The sequence below is a fragment of the Acinonyx jubatus genome, chromosome A3, assembly GCF_027475565.1.
Source record: "Acinonyx jubatus isolate Ajub_Pintada_27869175 chromosome A3, VMU_Ajub_asm_v1.0, whole genome shotgun sequence".
NCBI lineage: Eukaryota > Metazoa > Chordata > Mammalia > Carnivora > Felidae > Acinonyx > Acinonyx jubatus.
In genome coordinates, this window is record NC_069388.1 from 5,921,581 (window position 1) to 5,948,690 (window position 27,110).

At 57.1% G+C, this 27,110-nt stretch overlaps 1 protein-coding gene across 2 annotated transcripts in view; it reads left to right on the plus strand.

Moving 5' to 3' along the window:
- BMP7 (bone morphogenetic protein 7) overlaps nucleotides 1-27,110 on the plus strand; it is a 90,523-nt gene that overhangs the window by 52,479 nt on the left and 10,934 nt on the right. Inside the window, exons 3-4 of one of the 2 annotated variants that reach the window (XM_027046860.2) lie at nucleotides 7,600-7,748; nucleotides 22,599-22,796. In XM_027046860.2, the coding sequence (XP_026902661.1) occupies nucleotides 7,600-7,748; nucleotides 22,599-22,796 (347 nt within the window). The remainder of the gene's footprint in view (nucleotides 1-7,599; nucleotides 7,749-22,598; nucleotides 22,797-27,110) is intronic. The other variant, XM_053199788.1, reaches the window with a different exon arrangement.

The window sequence follows — 27,110 nt, forward strand, 5'->3', positions numbered from 1 at the left end:
AGGTGAAGCGAGGCCACATCTGCATCTCAGCTCGGCTGCGCCCCTGTGCGCTTGGAGGGGTGGGCACGTTGTCCACACCCACGAACGGGGGCTGAGAGCCGGGCCAGCGCCCCCTCCCCGGTTCGTAATGCGGATCGGGCCGAGCGGGGAAGTAGGGCTGCCCCGCGGAGATCTGGCTTCTTCCAGAAATGGAAACAACGTGCCAGGGGCTCCCTGGGGGGCTCAGTGGGTTAAGCGTCCAACTCTTGGTTTCGGCTCAGGTCAGGGTCTCTCGGTTCGCGGGTTCGAGCCCCGCGTCGGGCTCTGCACTGGCGTCGCGGAGCCTGCTCGGGATCCTCTCTCTCCCCCTCTCCCTGCCCCTCCCCCCCCTAAAAAATCAAAAAGTCAACCTGAACACGTATTTGGAAGACACGGAACGGGCCAGCTGAATTGGGACAGCGTCGCTGAACACGCGAGGAGGGGAACCATTTGGGGGAGAGTTGTAGCTGAGACACGGTGGGTGGGCGTGGGAACCTGAGCATACTATTAGCATGATGGCTCTTTGCTCCGTGTTTTAGGCCTACGTTGGCTCTACCCGCTTCAAACGACACAGCTTTATTGAGAGAGAAATCGCATTCTGTACGACTCACCTTTGTGGAGCCTACCGTTCGGTGGTCTTTAGTCCGTTCAGAGGTCTGTGGCCATTTCCACTGTTCCACGTGTTCATAAGCCCAAAAGGAAAGTCCGTACCCACCAGCACCCCCCGCCCCCCCACCCGGCCCCCTCCCAGCCACCGCTCGTCTTCCTGATTCTCTGTAGACTTGCCTCTCTGGACAGGTCACGTAAACGGAATCCCCCCGCGTGTGGTCGCGTGGCTGCCCTCCTTTACCCAGCAGGATGATTTCAGAGTTCGCCCATCTTACCAGCCGGTTCTTTATTCCGTCTTACTGCCAAGTAATTTTCCGTGGCGTGGATTTACCACGCTTTGTTTATCCATGTAGCAGTTGATGGGTATTTGAGTGGTTCACACTCTTTGGGGCCACGTTACAAACGATGCTGCCGCGAACCTCGGCGTGTCGGATTTTGTGTGGGTCTGTGTGCACGTTTCACGTCCCCACGAGCGGTGTGGGAGCGCTCTGGTTACCGCGTGTCCTTGCCAACACTCGTTACCGTCTGTGTTTTTGGTTTTAGCCGTCCTAGCGGGCGTGAGGGGCTGTCTTACTGTGGTTCTGCGTCGCGTTTCCCTCGTGGCTGGCGATGTTATCTTCCTTCCGCGTGCTCACCGGCCATTGGTAGGTCTTTGTAGAGCTGCCGTTGACATGGGCCTTGTCCGTTGTTGGAGTCCGTGGCGGACGAGCTTTCCCCACCTTGTCCTGTGCCATTTTCTTGACCGATTTGTATATAAGCAGGAATTGTCCGTTGATAGTTTGTCCATTTTGGGAAAGGTAGTGCAAAACCATTTGGGGTTTGGGGGTGAGAAAGGCTATTTATTCCTGTTTCAATTCTTTTTTTTTTCTTTTGAGAGATCGCAGGTGGGGGGGGCACACTTGTGCGAGTCAGGGAGGGGGCAGAGGGAGAAAGAGAGACAGAGAGAGAGAGATTGAGAGAGAGAGAATCTCAGGCAGGTTCCATGCCCAGCACGGAGCCCGATGAGGGGCTCGATCCCACAACCCTGGGATCATGACCTGGGCTGAAACCAAGAGTCGGACACTCACCCGACTAAGCCACCCAGACGCCCCGCGTGTTCCAATTGTCAACGCATTTAGTTTGGCTCGAATTCTCTGTTTTTTTCCGCCGTTTTTAGTATCTTGTATTTCTCCAGAAACACTCGTGCTACGCATTCTGTTTTATAGGACCTTTTTGCTTGGTACCCTATTTCCCCCTTGTCAAGAAGTGTTGATTTGTGTGGTCCTTAGAAGCAGCTTCATGGGACTTGTGTGCGCCGTAAGGTTTTACTAATGTCTCTTAGTAAGTAGATGGTTTCGGTTTTTCTGTAATGCGGCGTGACTGGTTTTGGGGTCCTCTCTCTGGGAGGGACGGCCTCCCCACAACACAGCGGCTGAATCGGCAGAGTCCTGTTTTGCTCAGAAATCCAGGCAGGGCTCAGCTGGGAGGTTCTCGTATTTTCCGTAGGGTCTGCTGTGGTCACTGACGAAGCTGGCAGCTTGGCTGGGCCAGGGACACCCAAGATGGCACCTTGTCTGGGGGCTGGCTTGGCTTCTCTCTCTCTCTCTCTCTCTCTCTCTCTTTTCCAGACCCTCTTCCCCCATGGCTTCTGCCCCCTTCCACGTGGTCCCTCTTTCCAGCACAGCAGCCAGATTTCTTGATCCAGTGGCGAGCTTCCCAGAGAGCAAAGCCAGAGCTGCTGAGCCCCTTACATTTTAGTCCCCAGCCTAGCCGGGCCTCGTTTCCACTGGGTCCCACCGGTCACAGCAAGTGGCAAAGTCGGCCCAGACTTCAGAGGCAGGAAACAGACCCCACTGACTTACGGGGGAGCTCCATGTGGGGGCAACGGTGGGAGGAGTTGCCGGTGGCCCTATTTGCAGAAAACCTACAACTTTGAACATCCTAATGCAGTTGCCTGATGCACTTTGGAGTCCCAAGTGAACATTCTTCGAATGGATACGTGGTCTGTTGACTTGTGGCTCTTGGGAAGTCACGGAACGTCTGGGGCCAAGGCAGGTTGAGTTCCGCAGTCTCGCAGGGAACCAGCCCCTGCGTGGCTCACGTCAGCCCAGGGAGGCCCCGCGGAGCCTCGAGAGTCTGGTGCTGAGCTGGTCTTCACTTGGGTCTCCCCATCGCCGAAGAAGGTCGCGTTATCCCCATTTGACAGAAGAGGAGACTGAGGCCCAGGGATCGGCTGGCTGGACCTACTCTCCTCCCTTCCCCCCCACCCAGACCTCATACCCGTCTAGTATTTTCTCTGCTCCGCTGCTGTGCTGTGATGGGAACGCGTGTGAACGCAGCATCCGACCACCTCCCGTGTCTCTTGTCCTCTGGTGAGAGGGTGATTTAAGGACGTGCCAGGGCTCGTGTGCTCAGGCTTCCGATGCTGTGCCCGGTCCTGTCGCTTACCAGGTCACTCGGATGGACAGTTGGCTTCGCCTCTCTGGAGCTCACCGTCCTCATCTGTAAAATGGGAACACCACTCTTAACGTCGGGAGCCCCAGAGAACTGACGGCAGGAAAGCACCGGGGCGGGGGCGGGGGGGTGGCCTTCACCCTGAGCCTTTTCGGCCTCTGCTCACGCCTGGGCCGGCTCCAGGAGGCCAGCGTGTTCAAGGTAAATGCCACGTCACCGAGGGCTTCTCTGGTTCCTCCTCTGCGTGAGAACCACTGTGCTCTGATAAGATGCTCGAGGTGCCGGCCGGAAATGGCCAGTCGCCCACCTTTCCCTCCAGACTTGGTTGCAGAGTGACGTCTCCGTTGCTTCGTCCGGGCCCGCCTCGTGCCCGGACCGTCGGGGCAGAAGCAAAGCCCGTGTCCGCGTCCCGCTCTCCCCGCCTCGCCAAGGCTCTCCTGCCCCAGTGCCTTCGAAGACGACTTTGGCCCTGCCAAGCCGGCCTGGAAGGAACAGACTGCAGCCCGTGGCTTGGGGGCGGGGAGTCGGTGCGTTCCCGCTGATTCACGGATGAGTCAACGCTCCCTGTAACATCTGGCGCGGGGTGTCACGGCCTGTGAGAAGAACGTTCAGTATCGTTTGGCAAGGCGTTCACCGTTCGAAGGCCTGATCCTAAGTGACTCCTCGTGGTGTTTTCCTGTCCGTGAGGGCCTCTCCAGATATCTGGTCGCGTTTTCTTGCAAACGGCGGCGTCCAGCAGAGTCACCCCCCCCCCCCCCCGCCCCAGGTTTGCGACTTCCGTGCTGTGGTGTGGACGCCTCCGCGAGGGCCCCGGGAGCCTGTGGGAACAGGGGAGCTGTGCTGGCTCGGAGCGGTGTTTCCTCTCTGCCTGTGGCTCGTTGGGAGCAGCTGACTGGTTCCCTGACGATGTTGGCAGCGATGCATGGCCAGCGGAGCCATCGAGGCACACGGGGGGCGAAGACGGCGGGAAACTCTCCTTTGTAAGCTGGTGATCTGCCTGGAACATCCCCCAAAGCAGTTCTGAATCTGCCTGTAACGGGGCACCGGGCAGAGGTGGAAGTAAAGCAGTCAGGAAAGACTATCTTGTCGTTTTTGTTCAGTTCAGACGTGACAGTCAAAGCGAGGGTCTTCAGAAAGACTTCGGGGCTCCAAAAAGCCGTCCCTGGGGCGCCCGGGTGGCTCAGCTGGCTGGGCGCTGACTTGTGCTCAGGTCACGATCTCGCGCTCCGTGAGTTCAAGCCCCGCGTCGGGCTCCGTGCTGCCAGCTCGGAGCCCGGAGCCGGCTTCCGGTTCTATGTTGCGTCTCTCTCTCTGCCCCTCCCCTGCTCGCGCTCTGTCTCTCGCTCTGTCTCGAAAAGACATAAAGATTTTGAAAAATTTTAAATTGCTTAGAAAGGACAAATACAAATAAAATGAAAAGCTGTCCTTGCTTCCATAATGTCTCTGCGTTAGCGAGGGGACTGAGATCCTCAGGGACTTCCGAGTGGCTGGCCGAGACGCTGCACTGTCTGTTGGCCGGGAGATCGGCAGTCCTGTTTCTTGCACACGCACTGTAGAACATACCTCAGCATTTTCTGAGTCGGGTTCCGGCCATCGTTGGGTGTCACTTAAAAAGTGGGATGTTAGGGGAGGTGGAGGGGGATGACCCCCCCTCCCCCGCCCCGTTTCTGTCTTCTGGTCCGGATGATGCTGTCACTGTGGAGTGCCCAGCCCTCCCATGGCCAAGGGCTGGGCACCAACTTGACTAAGACAACCGGGTTCTCTGCTCTCAGACTTTGGGATGGGGCGATGCATAGAGAGAACTAGAACTCAAGCTCCTGCCTTCGACAGCTGGGCCGGAGGAGACAGCCCTGCACCCTCACACTTGCCTTGGCTCGTGCTGCTTCCCCATCCCTGTGTAGGCTTTTCTGAGTGACCTGTTCACCTCCCCATATGTTTCCAGTGGGTTCTGCGATAAAGGAAATTGAAACACCGGCTAAAGTCACTGATCTAGTTTCTGCTTGCCTTCTCACGACTCTCATATACATTAAGGGGCTTGGTACATGTCTAATTTAGCGTTACGGCACGCAGCAGAGGTAGAATTCGGCCGACCTCACAAACGTGGAGTCTCCGGGCCACACAGAAGAGGGATGACCGGAGATGTGTCCCTCATCTAAGGTGGGGGGGCGTCTGCTCCTCGGTGCCAGCCGATGGCTTAATGGCTTGTATTACAATGAGTTTGATTTGCCAGAGGTTCTGAAATGAGGACAATCACACCTGAGCAATGGCAGCGTCCAGATGAACCGCGTGCGTCCCTGGTTGCAAGCTTTGACTGGCAGGTGGTCTGGTTGGATTTCGATCCCGCCTTGACCGTGTTTCAGCACACAGTGACCCCTGCAGTCCCGGGCAAACAGCTTTGCCTTTCTGAGCCTCAGTCTTGAGATCTGCACAATGGCACACGTAATTTTATCCACCTCATAGAGTTGCTGTAAGGATTCAGTGCTGATAGGATGCTGGTCAGGCATTTCAGCCCAGAGTCTGGCACGTGGTAAGTGCTCAATAAACAGTCACTCGATCTCAGGCCTTTATGTGTGAGCGGAGAAAATTCGCCTTAATTTCCAGGAAAATTAGATCACTCCGGGTATGGTGCAGATGGTCGACGCCCCAGGGCAGGGGCTGGTTAGGGTGTCGTTCGCTGTTGTACCCCAGTGTCTGGCACAGTGTGGGGGTTCAAAATTTTTAACTGATTGTTGAAGGACTCAAAATGTTGAAACTTTCAATTCTTACGAGTAAAAGTGTGCAGAATGTCATGAGACGTTGTATACTACAATTCTATTAACAATGAATGTAAAAATTCACCCATCCATCCATCCATCCATCCAACCATTCATTCATCCATCTATCTATCCATCCACCCACAATCCACCTATCCATCGTCCACGCATCTATCCATCCATCCATCCATCCATCCATCCCTTCCATCCCATCTATCCCTCCCTCCCTCCCTCCATCCGTCCCACCATCTATCTGTCCATCCATCCATCCAACCATTCATTCATCCATCTATCCATCCATCCACCCACCCATCCACCTGTCCATCATCCACCCATCTATCCATCCATCCATCCATCCCTTCCATCCCATCTATCCCTCCCTCCCTCCCTCCATCCATCCCACCATCTATCTGTCCATCCATCCAGTCATCCATCCATCCATCCATCCATCCAACCATTCATTCATCCATCTATCCATCCATCCACCCACCCATCCACCTATCCATCATCCACCCATCTACCCATCTACCCATCCATCCATCCAACCATCCAACCATCCAACCATCCATCCATCCATCCATCTACCACCCCTCCATCCATTCACCCATCCAACCATCCATCCATCCATCCATCCATCCATCCATTCATCCATCCATCCACCCACCTATCTATCCATCCATCCATCCATCCATCCACCTATCCATCCATCCATCCATCCATCCACCTATCCATCTATCTATCCATCCATCCATCTGTCCATTCACTCACCCATCCACCCATCTATCCATCCATCTATCCATCCATCCATCCATCCATCCATCCATCCATCCATCTATCCATCCACCCCTTTACCCATCCATCCATCCATCCATCCATCCACCCCTCTATCCATCCATCCATCTATCCACCTCTTTATCCATCTACCCCTCTATCTATCCACCCATCCATCCATCTATCCATCCATCCATCCACCCATCCATCCATCTATCCATCCATCCATCCACCCATCCATCCATCTATCCATCCATCCATCCACCCCTCTACCCATCCGTCCATCCATCCATCCACCCATCCACCTATCCTCCATCCACTACAACATCAGTTGTAGTTTTACCCATTTTGCTACTGCAAAATGTGAGAAAGAGAAGATTAAAGGGTTGTCTCCATTAATGCCCATCTAGGCGTCCACCACCTCATACGTGGTGGGCTTAGGAGGAAGTTGCACGGCATGCAAATGAGGAGTGTGTGTACCGGTGCTCGGTTGCCTGAGATCACACCCCAGCTCCTGCCTAAATGACCTGGGGCAAGTCGTGGTTTTACCATAATCGTGGCGATGATAATATCCCTACACCTTAGGGTCGTGAGAATTGAATGAGGTAATATGTGTATTCCAGGCCATGCCTGGCAAATGGTGAGTAATCCAAAAAATGTGAGCTTCTATTCCCTGAGAGTTCAGGCAACACAGAGGCTGCAAATGCCTGCCTTCCTGCACTGTCTCCCATCGGGATCCCCCCTAACAAGTGTGAAGGGTGAGCTCGCCTTGGAGCAGTGCCCTGTCCCCTGCGTGCATTCTCTGTGACCCTTCTACACTCCCTTTTTCCATCACAGCTACTAAGGGGTCTTCAGCCCTGGATCTTGCTCTGATGTACCCGCTTCTGGGGACCCGGTGGACCTCCTCCCACCTCCCCTACTCCCCACGGTCCTTCTGTCCAACGGCGGCCGGCTGGTGACAAGGCTGACCGAGCCATGACCTGCCATGCCTCGTGTCTCTCCTCCTCTTTTGTAGGGAGTCAGACCTGTTCCTGCTGGACAGCCGCACGCTCTGGGCCTCGGAGGAGGGCTGGCTGGTGTTCGACATCACGGCCACCAGCAACCACTGGGTGGTCAACCCGCGGCACAATCTGGGCCTGCAGCTCTGCGTGGAGACCTTGGACGGTAGGTGTCCTGTCACCACCCCTCTGGTTCCGACACAGCCTGTGCTCCTGGACTCACGTAGGAGCTCAGCAGCAAGTGCATGCTTGTTCCCATCCAGGGAGGGCTCGCTCCTCCGACCCCCACCAAGCAGTGCTCGCTGTCCGCGTTTTGATCCTAAGCAAGAGTAGCACCTGCCCCTTTGCAGGAGACGATGACACCGTTGGCCACACCGGGTTGGGCGAGGCCTCATTGTGCAGAGCAAGGTCCCCGCACCAGCGGGCTGGACATCCTCGCGGAAACACAGACTCTGGCCCGTCCCAGGCCTGCACTGTTAAAACCGGCACTTTATTTAAAAAAAAAAAAATGTTTTTTTTTCTAACGTTTCATTTATTTTTGAGACAGGGAGAGACAGAGCATGAACGGAGGAGGGTCAGAGAGAGGGAGACACAGAATCTGAAACAGGCTCCAGGCTCTGAGCCGTCAGCCCAGAGCCCGACGCGGGCTCGAACTCACGGACGGCGAGATCATGACCTGAGCCAAAGTTGGTCGCTCAACCGACTGAGCCACCCAGGCGCCCCTAAAACCGGCACTTTAAAAAAATTTTTTTTTTACATTTATTTATTTTTGATAGAGACAGAGCACAAGTGGGGGAGGGGCAGAGAGAGAGGGAGACACAGAGTCCAAAGCAGGCTCCAGGCTCCGAGCCGTCAGCACAGAGCCTGACCCGGGGCTCGAACTCAAAAACCGCAAAATCACGACCTGAGCTGAAGTCGGACGCTCAACCGACTGAGCCACCCAGGCGCCCCTAGAACTGGCACTTTAACTGGAGCCCCAGGTGATGCCTGAGCGCACATAACTGTGTGAGACGCGCTGATGCAGGCACCCCAACCTGGGGACATGGGACATCCTGGGTGTCCCGTGCATGGCAGGATGTTGAACCATGTCCCCGGCTCCTACCCACTAGAGGCCAGTCTGCCCAGAATGTCTCCAACTGTTACCGAATGTTCCCTGAAGAGCCACGTTGCCCGTGGTTAAGGACCTCAGCCCTGGTGCGAGGCAGGAAGCCCCTTCCAGGAGACCCCGAATGTGGTTCTGAGCCCCCAGTACTTGGAGACTCCGCTGTTGGCTGCGTTCCCCTGTGCTTTCCGCTCCCCGCCTTAGATCCCCCGTCTTTGACGAGGGCGGACAGACGGCGAGTGGGAGCCAGGGTGGGGTTAGCTGCGCCCATTTCTTCCCCCGAAATGTGTTTCTTATTAAGTTGGGGGGCGGCTCTGGGGTCAGTAGCTTCTTCCTTACGCCAGCTTTAAGGGAAAAAAAACACACACCCAAACGAAGAACACATTTATTTCAGAATGGGTAATACTTGCCAGTGGCTCCAAATTCAAGTTACAGACGCGTGCACCCGTGTGGACTGGCCCCGTGACCTCCTTCTGTAGCTGAACTCCACCTCCAGTGCCAATGCTGTTCCCATGGTAGTGGACATCTTTTCAGAGATGCCCTCTGGGGATTTACACCATCGCACGTAGATTCTGTGTTCCTTTTATTTATCTGTTTTTCCCTGCAGGCAGTACCATAGTCTAGACAGCATTGGCCGCCTGGCTTTTTTTTCACCTGGCGACTCACCTTGAAGGTTGTGCCTTTTCAGCCATTAAAGAGCTTCCCTGTTCGTGTGAAGGCTGTTGTGGGTTTGTGTACGTGTGGAGCGTTCGTAGCTCTTCCGCTCGCTCGCTGTGTGACTTTGGACAACGTCCCTAACCTTTCCCAGCCTCCTCATCCTCAACGCCCAGGGCTCCGGGGTGGTTCTGAGATTACGTGAGTTAATACAGAAGGGGTTTTAAAATAGTGCCCCAATGGGGCGCAGGGGGCAGCTCAGAGAGTCCGACTGTGGATCTCGGCTCAGGTCACGATCTCGTTGTTGGGGACATCGAGCCTCGCGTCGGGCTCTGCGTGGACAGGTACGTGCCTGCCTGGGATTCTCTCCCTCCCTCTCTCTCTCTGCCCCTCACCTTCTCTCTCTCTCTCTCTCTCTCTCTGTCTGTAAAACAAACTACAAACAAAGTTTTAACGATTAAAAAAGGGGTGCCTGGGTGGCTCAGTCGGTTAAGCGTCCTCGTCCGCTTGAGTGAGTGTAGCCCTGGGATAAATTCCTGAAAGGGACGCTGTCTGTGGTTTGGATCAATACACCCCCCCCCCCCGCCCCCGCCAAGCAATGCACGAGGGCACCCGTTCCCCCTTCGTTGACAGGACACGTTTCCAAACTTGTCCGTCTTTGCTCATCAGGTAGGCGACACATGGGACCCTGTAGGTTTGCTTTGCTTTTCTCGCTCACGTTTGAGGCTCAGCCCTTCCTCCTGTGCGTGGCCCGCAGCTTTCCATCCGTCCATACCCTCTGGTAGAGCGTTGGTCTTTTTCTTTATATTCTACGGACAGCTGGCCCTTGGTGCTTGGAGCTGCAAATTCTTTTGCCCGTTTTTACTTTTTCTTTTTACTGTGGTTAATGCCAGGGTTTATTACCCAGCGGATTTAGGTGATGCGCCCAATTTGTATCACCTTTTCGTTTCCGCCTCCTGGGCTTGGCCACTTTTCTTTCCCATCAGAGGCCGCCGCTTAGGCCTCAGGCTGCCGTCTCTACCTGAGATTTGCCTAAGGCCGTGTACCATGTGGGACGGGCCGCAGAGTTTAGGGCCACGCTTGTCCTGTTTCCAGTGGCTTTCTTTCTCCCTATGGAGCCCTCCCCCTCCCTCCCCTTCTCCTTCCCCTTTCCATGACACTTAAGGTCGGGGCGGGGGGGGGGGGGGCAGGCAGAGGGCGGTTCCTAGAAGTGCTGAAGTTTTCCATTGCTACATTTCGAGTTGGCAAGCTATATGTCTGATGGACCAAATTCAGCTTGCAGCCTGTTTTTCTGTGGCCTGTGAGCTAAGAATAGTCCTCACATTTTTAAATGGGCAAGATATCAAAAAAGAAAGACTATTTCATGACATGTAAACTTCTGTGAAATTCACATTTTGGGGGTCATAAAGTTTTATTAGTACACAGCCACACTTACTGATTTACATATTGTCTAGGCCTCCTTTTGTGCTATCACAGCAGCGTTGAGTAGTTATGACAGAGACTCGGGTCCACAAAGCTGAAAATACTTCCTATTTTCCGATGATTATTTACAGGCAAAATGTGCAATCCCTGTTGTATGCCAGAACTTCTCAAACTGTGTTCTGTGAAGTGTTCAAGGATGTCCCGGGGTAAAGGAGAGCATTTATGATCAGTGAGGCGTGAGAAATGCTAGGTTGGAGACACTCAGCAGGTTTCTCTGCAGGACTTATCAGAACCTTTATTTTGCGAATGTCCATTGGGAGTTTCCTGATGGGGAATATAGCGTAGAGGAATCCCAAACGTATTTGGCAATAGAGTCATTCAACTCTGCTTTTTACTCACAAGCTTTTGAGGAGCAGATTGGGGGGGGGGGGGTGAGGTTAAAAAATGAGGCTAAGGTAGGCTTGATCCCTTTCCCTGGACTTGTGGATCCTGGCTAGACCTTCCAACTTGACCTTAAGGGGTCCTGTGCTTCTCTGCCCTGCTGGCTCGAGGCGGCCCAAGTTTGGTTTTTCTCTCAAGGGACAACCAACCCTGTTCCCTTTAGTTTTTGCCATTGTCTTTCTCCCCCAAAGTCTGGGGCTTTGTACGCTTATTTCCTCCAGCTTCTTCCCCCCCTAGCGTGAAGGGGAGGCTTGGCATCCACTGAGATGGCCTAGCCTGCTGTTAAAGCTTGGGCTCAGGAGGCCAGACTCCCCGGGTTCAAATCCCACCTCGGCCGTGTGCAGCCATGTGACCCAGGGTGAGTCACTTAATGTCCCTCCTCTGGAAAGTGGGGTTAATAATAGTTTCCACCGTCCAGGGTGGTGGTGAAGGATCAGATGAGCTCATGCAAGTGAAGGGCTTAATTGCTCAGCTTGAGGGAGCAGCCGAGCACAGAGCGCTGTCTGCTGTGGTCCCTCGTAAGTCCCACCACGGGGCCTCGAGGCAGATGCCGCCGTTCAGCTCCTCATGGCACAGGGGAGGACGCCGAGGCCCCTGAGGGTGTGCGGCTCCCTCTTCTGGCGTCCGCCTGGGAACTCCTCTCCGTCTATGGTGGGGGGTGGGGTGTAGCCTGGTGGTCATAAGCTGCTGCCCAGAGTCAGGGCGAGGAGCAGAAGCTGTACCCCTGACCCCGGGCCCGTCTCCTCCCCGCCCGTCCCCTCCCACGCCAGGCACCGGTTGCTGGGCAGGGATGCCGCCCCCCGGGGACTTGGCCGGTCCGTCCAGGCACCGTACCTGCCACGGAGGCAAGTTTGGCCTGGCTGCCTGGGTCAGGGCAGGACCAGCCACTCAGCCCGCCAGGGAGGAGCCGAGGTATGCCGTGGCCAGTGGGGGCTGTGAATTTGGGGATCTTCTCGGGGATGAGATGAGAGGCAGGTGAGCCCGGCGGTTCTGAAACCACGGGCTCCTGGCTCTGCAGTTGTCCATCGGAATCCCCCCGGGGGTTCGTAGAGAATAGTGATTGCCGGCCCCCCCGCCCCCAGCACCGGGGCCTGGCCCAGGGCTGGCATGCTGGCCAAGCCGTGCCCCGTGTCCCATTGGGGGTACCTGCCGGTAAGATGGCACCCAGGCCGAGCGCTCCGTTTGGGTTTCGGGTCTCACCCGCTTTGTGTTAAATGTCTGTACAGGTGCAACAGACGGGAGCCGCCGGGCATCTGTGCGGTCTGGGCTCTGTCTGCTGGCACCCCGCTGCTGTGTCGCCTGCAGAAGCAGCCGGGTCCCTGCCCCCACGGCTCCTGCTGAGCAGCGTAAAGTCCGTGAGCGTCGCCACCTCCTGCGGGCCCCCCCCCCCCCCTCTGGGGCAAGCCGAGTTCCGGGCGTCTCTGGCCCTCGGGGAGGGGAGGGGAGGGGAGGGGGCACCGGGTCAGGTACAGCATCTCGCCCTGGTCCAGACCCTAGCAGCATCTTGCAGCCCGCCGGGCGGCTGCCGGAACAGGGAGCCCGGGCCCTGTCGGGGGCCTCAGTTTCCACGCCCGTACAATGGGCATGATGCCAGCAGTGCTGGTGAGCTCGCCTCCATCCTGGCGAGGCACAGATGTCACAGGTCTCCTCTGAGAAGCTTGGTGCTTGATGTGGGGTGAGCCTCCCGCTCACGGGGTCTCCGGATCCCTCCCGGGACCACCCAGGAAGCGGGTGTCTGGTCCCTGTCCCTGCAGCCGCGCCTTCCCGTGGGTGCCCCCGGGGGCGGCACGGCTGGGGCCCGTGCGGGGGAGAAGCTCGTAAACGCTCCGGGCACCTGTGGCTCATCAGGAGCCAACTGGGGAGCATCGTCTCGTCCGAGGGCAGGACGCCGTGGGAAGGAGGGCCGGCGTCTCCCTGTCTCTCCCTTCATCCAGAAGGCAGGAGGAGCAGCGGCTGCCCCCAAGCCACCCAGGCTGTACTCCCCGCTCCCGGGGCGGGTGGGAGAGGAGCCGAGCAACCCCCGACGGAGGGGTTCTGACGCGTTCCAGTGCCACCCGAGTGGAGGGCTGGCCCGCTGACCGAGGGGCCGTCCCTGTTGTGCCAGGCGGGCCGAACCCTTGCCGTGGGCCCGGCGGCCGGCGCGGGGCTCCCGCGCAGAGCAGAAGTGGGACAGGCCGGCGGCACCCCCGCGGACTCGGGAGCCGACGGCCCCAGTCCCTGCTCCTGGGGCAGCCGGTTCAGCCTCTCGATGCCTCGTCCTTTCGTCTGTTCCACCACGGGCGCGGTGATGGCCGGGAGGAAGACATGAATGGATTTGCGGTAAAATGCTGAGTCCTGGGCCCGGCACCCTGGCCAACAGCACGTGTGCTTGAGATCGCCGTCGCTGTGCTCGCTGCCGCGGTGGCCCGCCCGGGGGGTTGTCAGCAGGGGAGCAGGGGAGGAAACTGAGGCCCAGCAGGTGGGGTAACTTGCCTGAAGGCGCCCAGTTCCCTGGGCAGACCGGGGACTCCGCCGCGGGTTCCCAGTCCGGCGCCCCCGACCTCGCTCTTTGCGGGACCGCGTCCGAGGAATGTGGTCAGTGGGGCCCAGGCCGGGGGAGGGTTGTGTGGTTCGGTGGGTGCCCACCGGGTACACGGCCAGGCCGTCCGGACAGACAGCCCAGGACCGCCTCCCGGTCCCTCTTTGGGAACGAAGCTGTTTGGAAAGGAACCCGGAAGACCGTGGGCTTCCCGCAGGACCAACAGAAGCGGCCAGGGCTGCATCTGACTTTCGTGGACTCCTTCCTTCCATTAAAGAAAAAAAAAAACACCAAAAATTATGTTCTATGACCACGTTAGTATAAAGATGAATATAATCCTGGCCGGATTAAAAATGAAAACATTTTCTGCGACCCCAAAAAGTTTGTTGTTTTGTCTTCCGATTTTAAGAGACATTAAAACATTTTCACGGGCCCCTAAAAGTACCGTGGGCCTGGGCACGGTGCCCGCGGACAGCTTGGCCCCGGGCCCTGCCCCCCAGGCCGGAGAGCAACGCCGGACTCTCCCTGCCCCGTCAGACCTGCTTGTTAGAACCAGCCTCCTGCAGCTAAGAGCCTCTCCGCCTGCACTGGATACACGTTTCTTCACTCGACAAACATTTGATATGGCAGCGATTTGTTGTAGGCACCGGGGCTACGGCCTGAAGGATTTTGCCGTCACCTCGCCCACATTCTTGTAGGAAGGTGGAAAGCGGAGAGACTGTATGCTGAGGGTCAAGGTTCAGGCTGTGAAGACAAGTTCAGAGCCTCGGAGGTTCCCAGGAGTGCTTCTGGCTGCTCTCCAGATCAGGGCCCGTGGTTCTCCCGGGGCCGCCTTTCATCTCCAAGCTGCCGGGAGATGATGGAGACGTTGCTTTGGGCCAGAGATGCCTCTGTTCTTACAGACGTGAAAACACCTGGTCCCTTGTTCCCAAGACAAGGACTTCAGCATTTGTCCTTCTTTATAGGGTCCTCCTCCTCCCCCTTGTAGAGAGAAGAAATCACTGGGAGGCCCAGGAGGGCGACGTCCAGAAGCCCTACCCTTCCAGTTCAAGAGGACGATGCGGTGGCCTCCCTGGCCCGTCTCACACTTCTGGGGATTGCGAGGCATTTAAAGGATTGGGGGCGTATGCTGTCCCAAGTGCGATGCTCGGCTGGGACGGGACCAGGAGGTGAGCCGTTCGCCCAGGGCCGCTGGGGAGACAAAGCCCCAGAGAGCCGAGGTTGGCGACTGGTCCCGCCCCCAGCGCAGCTGGCTCCAAGGTGCCTTTGCCCTTGGTGTTGCTTCACATCCTGTTTCTCCAGAGGCCGAGCGAGAGAAAACAGGAGGCCTTGATGACCCAGAAGCTGGGAGGGGTCCTTCCAGGGCTGGGTGGGCAGCAGGGGCCGGGACGACATTGGGTAATTGAGGCCAGGCAGATGTCACAAGCGTTCACTGCGTTCTCACTTGTCACTTGGACCTTGGGCCATCGAGACAAGTGGCTGGAACCGGCGTTTTGCACAATCAACAAAGCGCATTCTTACGCCTCGGGCCTCCGCAGGGGAGCCCGTGGCTCTGGGCCTGGAAAACAAGGAAACCACAGGAAAACCAAGATGCTCCTTCTCTGTGATGAGGCTGTGCTCTCTCCTCTCCCGAGAGGCCCCCGTCTGTGCCCCGGGCCGGTTCTGGGGGGACGTCCTCTGGGCTGGGCGTGCGGACTCTGCTCGTGCCATCCCAGGACCTGCCGGCCGTGGCTGTCGCCCGCCCCCGTGCCTCGGCGAACCCTCCCCTGCCGTTTGAGGCTCCGCGTGTCGCCCACATCCGTGCCTGGGCAATCTTTACTCCCTGCGTCTCCGTCCACCTGGACTCAGCGACGGTCTGATGATTAAGTTCACAGCTTGGAGCCCGCTTCCCCGCCTGTAAACGTGGGGTCAGGAGGCCACTTGGAGCAGCACCCGGAAGGGGCTCAGCACAGTGCCTGGCGCAGAGCAAAGGGGCCGGAAGGATGGTTTCTCGTCTTTCTCGTGAGCCACCAGCCGCAGAGAACCGACTCTATCGGGAACGCGTTCGTTGGCAGGTAATAGACCATAAAAGTGTCGCGTCTCGAGGGCAGGTATGGTCGCCTTTACGGTCGGGGGTATGTGGAGGCGGGGTCGGTTAGAGCAGAGGTCAGCAAACTTTTAAGTACCTACTAAGTTCCTGTAAAGCACCGGGTAGCAATGGTTTTAGGCTTTGTGGGTCAGAGGTGCTCCGTCACAGGTCGTCCACTGTGCCATTAAAGCATCCAAACAGATGGTGAGTAGGCGGTAAACGGAGGGAGAGCAGGTCTAGAGAGCAGAGTTTCTCTACCTTGGCAGTATTTGGTTTTTTTTATTTTTTTAAGTGTTTATTTCTTAAAGCATTTTTTTAAATGTTTGTTTATTCTTGAGAGAGAGAAAGAGACAGAACGTGAGCAGGGGAGGGGCAGAGAGAGAGAGGGAGACACAGAATCCGAAGCGGGCTCCAGGCTCCGAGCCGTCAGCACAGAGCCCGACGCGGGGCTCGAACCCACGAACCGCGAGATCGTGACCTGAGCCGAAGTCGGACGCTCCACCGACGGAGCCCCCCGGGCGCCCCTCCACCTTGGCACCGTTGACATTTGTGCTAGATCGTCCTCTGTCGTGGGGTCATCCTAACTGGGGGCCGCTCTGTATCCTGACAGAAGTGGTGATCATGTGAGTCTTCTCACGGCTCTGTATACGAGAAAGGTCTGTTTTACTACATGCTCACTTAAAACCCCAAGTTTAAAAAGCCCAGAAAGCAAAAACAGAAAGAGGCCACGAAAGAGGCCAGCTGTGTGTTCTACTAAAGAAGAAACCGGTGAAGCCCTCACCCTGGATCCATAACCTGCCCGTCAGGTGGACCAGATGTCCCCTCCATCCTGTTTGCACAGGGATCAGTTACCGTCGCACATCAGGAAAACCTTTCTCCCCTAGCTTGCGGGGCACCTCTTGGCGGATTCAAATACGGGACGCCCCGTTAAATTTGAATTTCAGATAAAAACCCAACAATTACTCTGTGTAAGTGTGTCCCACGTGCTGCAAACATGGCCATTTATCTGAAATTCAGATTTAACCAGGCATCCTGTATTTTCATTTGCAAAGTCTGGCAACCCTGGACTTGGGCAAATCTTCAGGTGTTTTTTTCCTTTTTTTTTTTTTAACCTATTAACTCTTAGCTACGCTCTAGATCGTTTCCGACTTCCCTGAGGATACAGACCTTATGGTTAAAGTATTGGGTTTCTCTGCTCTCCCTGCCTAGACCAGGTATGTCCCCTACCTCCGTCCCTCTGCCTGGTGCGTGTGGCCCGACTCCGTATCTAGCGTGACTCGCCCTGGACACTTAGAAACAATCAAAACGAGCACTTGTGCTTGTGTGTGCTATAACTGTGACATCATACACTGAAATCGAATTCTTCCCCCAGCCCGCCCACGTGTCCCGTCCTTCATTCAAGCCTCTCTTGGCCCTTTTTGGGGGGCATTAAAATAAAAATACACTTTTCGCAGGTACATACCCACGTAGGTTGGCATATGCTTTAAACTTCCTCTCTCCCAGGTGTAATCACACCATATCTTGTTCTGTTCCTCCTCCATGGGGCCCTGCGGGAGCCTGGGCCTGTCTTGTTCCTGGTTATAACCCCCGGGGTGCAGAGCAGTGTGGGGCTTTGGCCCGCGCACCGTGAATACTTGTAAAAAGGTGAATGAGGGGCGCCTGGGTGACTCGGTTAAGCGTCGGGCTCTTGATTTCAGCTCAGGTCACGATCTCCTAGTTTGTGGGATTGAGCCCCACGTCGGGTTCTGTGCTGACAGTGTGGAGCCTGCTTGGGATTCTGTCTCTTTCCCTCTCTCCCTGCCCCTCCCCTGCTTGCACACTCTCTCTCTCTCTCTCTCTTAAATAAACTTAAAAAAAAAAAAAGATGAATGGTTTAGGTGCCTGGTCGGTTAATTGTGTTGGGAAAACGCCACATTGTCTCTAGGATTCTGCAGCTAAAAACTGGACGGCAATGACTTCCGGTTGTATGTCCATCCAGGAGAGCAGGTGCTCACTTTAGGGAAGGCGTGGGTCAAGCCGTGGCTCTCCACTGGGACATGTGGCCTCCCAGGGGACACTTAGCGATGTCTGGAGACAGCGTTTGTTGTCAGGACTCAGGGAGGGTGCTCCTCGGGCACGTCTGCCATGCTGAGGTGCCCCCCGCTGGCCTGAGTGCCTCCTGCCATCGTCTGTGTGAACGTGCTTTGGCCAGTGTCGAGCCCTGTCCTGTGCCGGGACAGTGAGTGGAGGGGACCACCCTGCCCTGAATTGCCGGGCTGGATGGAGGGCAGCACAATGTGTGTGGGGCCCAGAGAGGCCACCCAAGTGCGGGGGTCTAGAGGAGAGCACGGTGGGAGGGGGCTCCGTTCCAGATCACCATTCACCCCACATACGCCCCTGAGCAGGCCTCAGAGGTTTGGCCATGTCCCCCCTCTCCAGACCCTCTGTGGCCGCCATCGTACCTAGAATGTGATCCAGAGCCCCCGCCAGGGCCCCCAGTGACCCAGCCTCATCGTCGGGCTCCCTCCCTCTCTCTCTCTCTCTCTCTCTCTCCAGCCCCACTGGCCTCCTCCCTGTTCTTTTTTTAATTTAATTTTAAGTGTTTATTTACTTATTTATTTTGAGAGAGAGAGAAAAAGTAAGTGGGAGAGGGGCAGAGCGAGAGAGGGAGAGAGAGAATCCCAAGCAGGCTCCACACGGCCAGCGCAGAACCCAGCGCGGGGCTCGAACTCACGAACCACGATACCACGACCTGAGCCGAAATCAAGAGTCGGATGCTTAGCTGAGCCACCCAGGCGCCCCCGCCTCCTTCCTGTTCTTCAAACACACGCGTGTGTGTTCCTGTCTCCGGGACTTGGCATTTCCTGTTCCCTCTGCTGGGAACATTTCTCTCCCAGGACCCCTGTGACTATGCAGCCTTCCCTGACCAGTCCCCCTTGTCCCTGCCCCTGCCCCTGCCCTAGACTGCTTCTCGGCCATCACCACCGTCCCTCAGCTCGCCCCGGTGGGCCCCCAGGGGGTTGTTCTGGCTGTTCTACGTGCAACACCTAGCCCAGGGCGGCCCACGGCAGGCGTGCCGTCGATAGCTGCTGAATGAACTAATGAGTCAGTAACAAGGTGGTTGCTGAAGCCTGGAACACATAACGCAAACGTCCACGGGCAGGAGAGGATGACGTAAAGGCATTTCCAGATGTGAGGCTCCTCTGTGGCCACGAGGGATGAGGTCAGTGTGTTTCATCGATGTGGAAAGATGTCCAGGGTATATTGCGTAAAAACCAGGTTTATAGGAAACGGCAGTAACAGTACAATCCCAGTTACGAGGACCTGTGCACACGTGTGACTGTGGACACACGGGCAGGCAGCTCAGACTAAACAGTCACGGGGGGTTTATTCATCTCGGTGGTTGGGGCGAGACGCAAGCTTCAGGACCGGTTTGATCCAGTGGCTCAGGGATAATCACCAGAGGTTCCATGTCCGTGTCTCTGCTCTTCTTTCCACCAGGTCGGTCCCACTCGAAAATGTCACCCACTTGTGGTCTCTAACGGGTGGCCATTTCTAGGGCTCCATCCACTCCTCCTGCCTCAGTCTTGTCCAGGGACTTTCTGGAAAGGAAACTTCCAGGGTGCCTCCCCTCCATTCGTTGGCTGAGTTGGGTCATGTGCCCGCCCCTGAGCCAGTCGCTGCAGCTGGGGGACTAGTTGTTGTCTCGTAGGCCCACCCCTAAGGCACAGCTGCAGAAATGAAAATTGGGCTGGGTACCAGGGACAGGAGCCATGGCATCATCCCCATCTTACAGATGAGGAATTAGAGGCCCCAGCATGCAACTTGACCTCCCTCAGCCCACACGGCGTGGTCAGTGGCAGCTGCGGGTTTAAACCCCCCCGAAGACCCGCTTCCTTCCCCTCTGTCTGCCCGTTTCACAGCCGAGGCTGTGCGCCGACAGCTGTGAGGGCGAGCTCGACCCCCTCCCTGCACACACTGCTCACGGCGCTCGCGTTTACTGTATCTAGATCGGCATCAGCTTTTCAGGCGAGGCATTTTTATTTTGCCCTGAAAGCCTTCCAGGTGGGGGTGGGGGCAAGATGCAATTCCTAGGGGGCTCAGCTTTAATGGTTTCTTTTATAGAATCATTCGAATTATAAATGCATGAACTCGAGGAAACCCTGCTGAAGAATGCAGGAAAGCCGAACGTTTAAAGGGGTTAAGCTAAAATAGTGGTGGACAGGGGAAGTCTGCTCTTTTAAACACTGGCTGTTAAAAAACCAAAGCGAACCCCCTGGTGCTGGTCTGGTCCCTGGGAGGCTGGGTTTCCTGACTTGGGCCCGTCTGGGGGGCTCCAGGTGAAGTTAATTCCAGATGTGGACAGGCCCGCGGCCTCCAGAAGCTCCGCTCCCGCTCGCCTCTGGCTCCTCTCGCCTAACTCGGGGTGACGCATTCCTGTCGTGGGTACGCAGCCTGGGTTCAGATTCGGCTCGGCCCCTCCCCAGCTGGGTGGCCTTGGGCAGGTTACTCAGCCTCTCGGAGCTCTTCTCTCGCGAGTGAGATAGGTTTTCTTTGCCCCCTGTCTCTTGCTTTATTCTTCTTTGGGATACTTAACCACCAGGAGGCAGGACATCAATCCCTACCGGCCAATGGCCTGCTTGTTGCCGCAGCCGAAAGGCAGACTGATCCCGGCTCCCATCCTACTGCACACCCATCAGCAGAGCACAGGACACCGAGATTATTCTGCCCGCCTTCTCCTCTCTGCCTCCAGGACCCCATATCCTCTGGGTGTCCTCCTTCCTCCTGCCCACGCTTCTTCTAGGTCCTTCTGACTGGGCACCCCTGTCGTCTCGGTGGTGGAGACAGGATGCCTGGGCTCAGCCCTCCTAATGCTTGTCCAGCTACACGCCCTCCCCAGGTGAGCTCCTCTCTGCCACCCAGACGGCCCCCCGACCTCTGCCCTGAGCCAGCATTTCTCCAGCACTTGGGGAACGCAAAGCTCTGCTCTGAGAAGCGTCTGGGTGTTGAGTGGCAGAGGCGGGACTTGAACCCGGGACGTCTGGCACCGGGCCAGAGCACGTTTGGCCCCAGGTCCGTCTCTCCCCCCGGACCGGGAGCCGCACCCAGGCTGGGATGCTGTGCTTCCCACGTGCCAGCTTCCCTCCCGCGTCAGGTGGACATGCAGACCGCGGCCGCGAAACCACCTGCTTTCGCCCTCCACCCTCCCCTCCCCTCCCCTCCCCGGCTGATTCTCTCCACCCCACCTCCACGCCCGCCTCAGTTTCCCCACCTCCATAAATGGCCCCTCCCTTCCTCCAGGTGCCCAGGCTCAGAGCAGGAAGGTCAGGGATGAGTCCCCACCTCTTCACACCCTCTCTGTCCAGTCCCTCAGCAAGTTCTGTCAACTTGTGTCTTTTCACAGTCCCTCCAGGGTCTGCTGGTTCCCAGCTTCGGAGGGACTCCCGTGACACGACCGCTGGGCGAAACTGGGGAAGGAGCGCGGGGGGCACGTCCCTGTGCGTTTTCTTCTGCGACTTCTCCTGTGAATCTGTATAATTATTTCAAAACGAAACACGAAAAATGAATTTAAAAGACGGAGTTGAGAAATGGACCGTTGAGGAGCCCCCCGTCCCCTCTCCCTGCCACGGCCCCGGTAGCCTCCACCGGCCCCCCCCCCCAGGACACCTGGGCGGCTCTGTCACACACAGCAGGTGGCCGTCTCGGGGTTGCCACTTCACGCAATCGCCTCGGTCTCCTGGGGCTACCGGGAGGCCCCAAACTGGGGGCCGCAAAACAGCGGGCCGCACCTTGCTAAAGCCTGGAGACCGCAGGCCCCAGGGCCGCACCCCTTCTGAGGCCTCGAGGAATGAGCCCTTGTTTGCCTGTCCCAGCTTCTGGGGGCCCCTGCTGTTCTTCCGTGTTCTCTGGCCTCCTCCCCTCCGGGTGTATGCACGTGGGTGCATGTGGGTCCGTGTCTCTCTGTGTCTTCACGTGGCCTTTCTCTGAGGACACCCTCCGAGCCCATGTGACCTTATCTTAACTGATTGTGTCCGCAAAGGTGCTGTTTTCAGTGAGGTCACATCCTGAGGTTCTGCACGGACTTGAATTTGGTGGGGGCTGGTGGGGAGGGGACGCTGTTCGACTCGGTAAACAGAGTAAAGGTAAAGTGTTTGCTGTTGCCCACAGGACCCGACCTTACCTGTGCTCCTGAGAGTCCCCCACCATTCATCCCCTGACCCCTTTTCTTCCCTGCTTCCCCCCAGGCTGTGCTCCAGCCAGGCAGCCAGCGTCCTCACTGCTCGTTGAGAGAACCCACCTCGCTCCCTCCTCCCAAGCATTCGCCTCGGTAGTGCCCTCTGCCTGGAACGCCTGTCCCCACACATCCACATGGCTCCCCCCTCCCTGTCACGCAGTCCTCCGCCCAGACGGCCCCTCCGTGCCTCGGGTGGCAGTCACCAGGGCTGTGTGCAGCTGTCCCCGCCGTCCTCGGGCAAGCAGGCTTCTCCCACCTCTTGAGATAGGTGGATCGCATGACCAGCTCGGGCCAATGAAATGTAAATGCGACTTCCGCTAGCCTGAGACCTGCAAACCTCAGCCTGCCTGCCCCACCTGCCCGCACGGCCAGAGGGCAGGAGGTTTTCTCTGTGCGGTTCCCTGCTGTGTTCCAAGCTCCTGAACAGCATGGCACAGAGTAAATGCCGAATAAATACCCGCCGGGTGGACAGATAACGGATGCATGAATGAACCGTGAGGCGGGAAAGAAATCGTGTCCGGGCGGCCCCTACCTGCTCACCAGCTCACCGTTTCTCCCATAATTGATCTTCTGTGCATTTGGCTGCTTCCGGTCTAGGGCAGAGCATCAACCCCAAGTTGGCGGGCCTGATCGGGAGGCACGGGCCCCAGAACAAGCAGCCCTTCATGGTGGCCTTCTTCAAGGCCACGGAGGTCCACCTTCGCAGCACCCGCTCCACAGGGGGCAAGCAACGCAGCCAGAACCGCTCCAAGACGCCCAAGAACCAGGAAGCCCTGCGGGTGACCAACGTCGCAGGTATGCCGGGCCGGGAGGGTTCATGCACAGCCCCTGAGGATCCCACAGGCCCCCGCAAGACCCCAGAATTCATCCTGTACTCAGCAAGTGACCCTCGAGCCAATGCAGCGGGAAGCAGACCCCGTAAAATCCTGTGCTGCGCAGATCCCACTGCTTTAACTGGATAAAGTAATAAGTTCGTGTAGAAAGGCACATGGCGGCACATTTGTGCATTACGTTAGTATACAATGTATACTAGTGTGTTACCGTTAGTATATGTTAGTATAACAAGATGCCAGTCATGTCAGTTTCCAAGTAGGGAGACTCGTGGCCACAAATAAATGAAAGCAAACTCTGAAAACATGCAGAGCAGGAGACGCCGCCCCAACATCCCCAGGAAGGCCACTCCTTGGGAGAGGAAAGGAGGACAAACGGGGAGAGTTTGCTGTGTCTTTAATTGTATTTCTTAGGTGAAAAATATTTGAAATTCATGGCTCGCTTTACTGCTTGTTCCACATGGGCGGTGGTGGGGTTTTTTTGAATGTTATTTGGGATACTTTGAACGTTTGTTTGAAATGTCAGAAGTAAAAAAAAAAAAAGAGCATTAACTCTTTCAGTGTATTTTGGGGGGTACTTTTAGGTGCATTGAAATGTTGCATTGTGACAAGTAAACACAAACTGAAAATAAAGGGAACATCTTCACAGCAAGCAACTCAGAGATGAATAGCAATCCTGAAGGTAGTGAATTCCGCAACAGAAACTTCCAGGAGGTGCTACATTTATGTACTCTGTGCTTCTTGAGGCTCTGAGGCGGACGGCCTCCCATGTTGAAGAGGGCGCGACAGTGGGGCTCAGAGGGGTTAAGTCACTGGTCCGGAAGTGCACAGTGCAAGTAAGTGTCAGCCCTGGGATTTGAGCCTGTTGATTTTGCCGGGAGGCGTCTGCCTGCACTGGATGAGCTTGGGTTCCTCCACAGTCCTGTTCAGTGTTTTCTGACAATTCACCAGGTGCCTGCTGAGCCCTGCCTGGGCCTGCCTTTGTGCCGGCATCGGGGCTTGGCCGAGACATGGTCCCTTTCCCTACCGGCTGATCAAGCAGCAGGATGTTGATGGCATCTGGTGGCCTGCGGTCGCTGGGATGAGTTTTGGGGCCGGGCTGGCCTGGACCGGCCTCTTCAGCACGGTGGACGCCTGTGGCCTGCGTGCCCACACCCTGGTCCGTGCCACGTTCTGTGTAGCAGACACTCCCTCTGTTAGGGAAAGATGCTTCTTGATTTTTCCCCCAGAGCAAAAAGAAAATTGCAAATAAATTAAGTTGGCCCGCAGACCACGTCCCCAGTGGGCTGCAGAAATGACCCACTGCCTCCGAGGAGCCCAGCTTGTGCCCCGTCCCCCTCGCCTTGGCTGGGTGTGCTGCTCTCCAAGGGGTATCCCTTGGCTCCTCAGGAAACTGTTTGCAGAATAATGCCCACCCCCCCCCCCCCCCCCGCCTCCGCCAGGCCTCCGATGCCCGTGTCCTTAATCACCAGAACTGGTGACTGTTTCCTTACGTGGCCAACGGGACCAAGGCTGCCGATAGAATCCAGGTTGCTAATCAGCTGACCTTAGGATAGAGAAGCCTGGATGGTCCAGGTGGGCCCAGCGCCGTGCTGTCATCACGTGGGTCCTTGAAGGGGGGAAATCTCTCCCCGAGTCAGAGGGGCGGCGAGGTGCGATGTCGCTGGCTTTGAAGCTGGAGGCGGGGTGGGGCACACGTGGCGAAGGCGGGCTTTTCGAAGCTGGAAGAGACCAGGAAACAGATGTCCCCCTGAGCCTCCAGGAGGAACGAGGCCCCGCCGAGGCCCTGAATTCGGCCTGTGATGCACTTTCCGAGCTACAGAGCTAGAAGCCTATAAAGTGGTGTTTCAGCCGCTGTGTTTGTGCTGATTTGTTGAAGCAGCCACAGGAGGCCCAGCCACCGTGTTTGCAGAGCGGTTGACTCAGCAGACGGATGTGCCGGAACACGTCCCCCCGAGGCCATCACGGAGCTCTGGGTGGGCTGCGGGGCAGGGCAGACAGGGTCTGCAGCAGGGACCAGCCTGCCCGCCGCGTGGGGAGCTCTGAGCTGAGCTCATCGGCTCTGCCCGCCGCTGGGCCCGGAGCTGGCCCGAGAAGCATGCGGGGGGGATCACGGGGGTGTTCAGAAATAGGGTGGTAAGCCGGCAGAGCGGCCCCGACCCCCAGACTGACCCCGTATTGTCATTAGCTTCTTTGGCCTCATGTGACCAGTTTTTAAGTGTCTGTTCGTTTTCCTTCTCGAAGAAGAAAGGGATGGTTGCTGTGCTTGGTAAAGCTTTCAGCGTCGGGTTTCCTGACCCCCCAGGGGCCCCTGGATGGACTCCAGTGGCCCTGGAGACGATGTGCAGGGGATTTGCAGGCAGTCTTTTCTGGCAGTTGGATCCGTCCGTTTTCAGGCTTCTCAAAAGGGTCTGTCATGCCCCCTAATTAAAATCCAGCAACCGGGGCGCCTGGGTGGCTCAGTCGGTTAAGCGGTTAAACGTCCGCTCAGGTCACGATCTCATAGACCGTGAGTTCGAGCCCCGCGTCCGACTCTGTGCTGACAGCTCGGGGCCTGGAACCTGCTTCGGATTCTGTCTCCCTCTCTCTCCGCCCCTCCCCTACTCACATTCTGCCTCGCTCAAAAATAAATAAACATCCAACAACTGGATCCCTTCCTTCGCATTGGAAGCCTCCTCTACGCCGGCCCTGGGGACGGGGGTTCAGTGGGGAAAGCCCAGCCACCGTCCGTCCTCGGGGTTTGGGCCAGGCTGGAGGTGGCTGCCACTCCCAGGCACACTTACTAACAGGCCTGAGAGGCAGGGGGTGGTGACTAGGGACGGATGCATTGGGGGAGGGGACTTCAGGGAAGACCGTCCCCCAAGAGCTCTGGGACCAGCAGGTGCCCTCGAGGCCTGGCTGGGTCGGCTGGACCAGGGTGACCCAGGGAGCGGGCACAGAGACTTCTGGCGGGAGGCGACAGGGCGCCTTCGAGGGGAGAGAGAGGCCATGGTGGCTGGGACCAGGGGACGGCGGGGCTGGCAAGGTGAGCCATATCAGGCTCTTGGGAGCCCCGTCTTGACTTTGAACTTCATCCAAAGCAAATTTGGAAGTCTTGGCAGAGTTTTAAGCTACGATGGGGGGCGGGGGCGGGGGGCAGGGGTGATGAGAATCATTCTGGATGTTCTGGGAATGGCGAGGAGCAGGGTGGGGTGTCAGAGTAGGGACCCCTGTTAGATGTCTTTCCATATCAGCCAGGCAGGAAGCACGGGCAGATTCCTTGCCAGCCGACACGCAGGTGTGCCTCAGGAGGGAAGGAAGAGGGACCAGGCCTCAAAGTCTTAGAATTCGACACCCGGTTTCCCCCACTGCATCCTCCCCAAACACTCATCGGGTCTCCATTTACATAACCCCCAGGACGGGGCTCTCACTACCTCACGTGGCACCTCTTCTTGCTTGCTTGCGGTCTGCCTCCTTCCCGGGGCTTTCTACTTCCTGGCCCTTTTTGAAGTTCATCTAAACCCTTCCTGGACATTTAATTTAAAAGCCATAGCAAGGCCCCCCCCCGCCCCGCCCCACCCCAACAGACTTGGTAAACCAGAATGGCTGAATGTGTGAGTACATTCATTCACACCTTTTGAAGTGCTTGGCCCCACGTGCTGGGCTGGGAATCCTGCTCTAGGGCCCTACAAGCTGAATTCTCTCTCATACGCAGCCCATCGTGTGCTGGGGGGCCACATGCTCCAGCCTGCTGTCCACCACGGAGCTTTCTCTCCTGCAGGCTCATCCCCCCCTTCTCCCCTACATACACCCCAGAGCCTTCTACTGCTCGTAGACGGTGTGGTTGGGGATGGAGAGCCTGGGTCCCTGGCCTCCCTTCGACTGTCTTCTCCCCACCCCCCTGGTAATTAGGCAGCTCCACCAGATGACCTGGGTGGGGTGGGGGGGTGTAACTTGTCAGCCGCTCAGGCAGGGGCCGGTGGAGGCGGATGAAGCCGTGTGGGGTTCGGGGGGATAGGGCAGACCAGAGGGACAGGGGAGCTGGGAGTCATCTCTTCTTCCCTGTCCTGGCCTTTCTGCTAACACGCGGTCATCTTGAACCAGGACTTCTGACCGCTTTCTCCCAGAGCAGCCCAGCGATCCAAGGAGGCCCGGAGTTACAGTGCAGGCGTCTGGGTCTCTGGTGGCAGGGCTGGTGCCCCACCACCAGCACTTACACCTACAGCTGGCCTCACACGCTGCTCGCAGCCTTGGTCTGTTGGGCCTTGGGTTTCAACATCAAGTCAGATATCATTGCTTC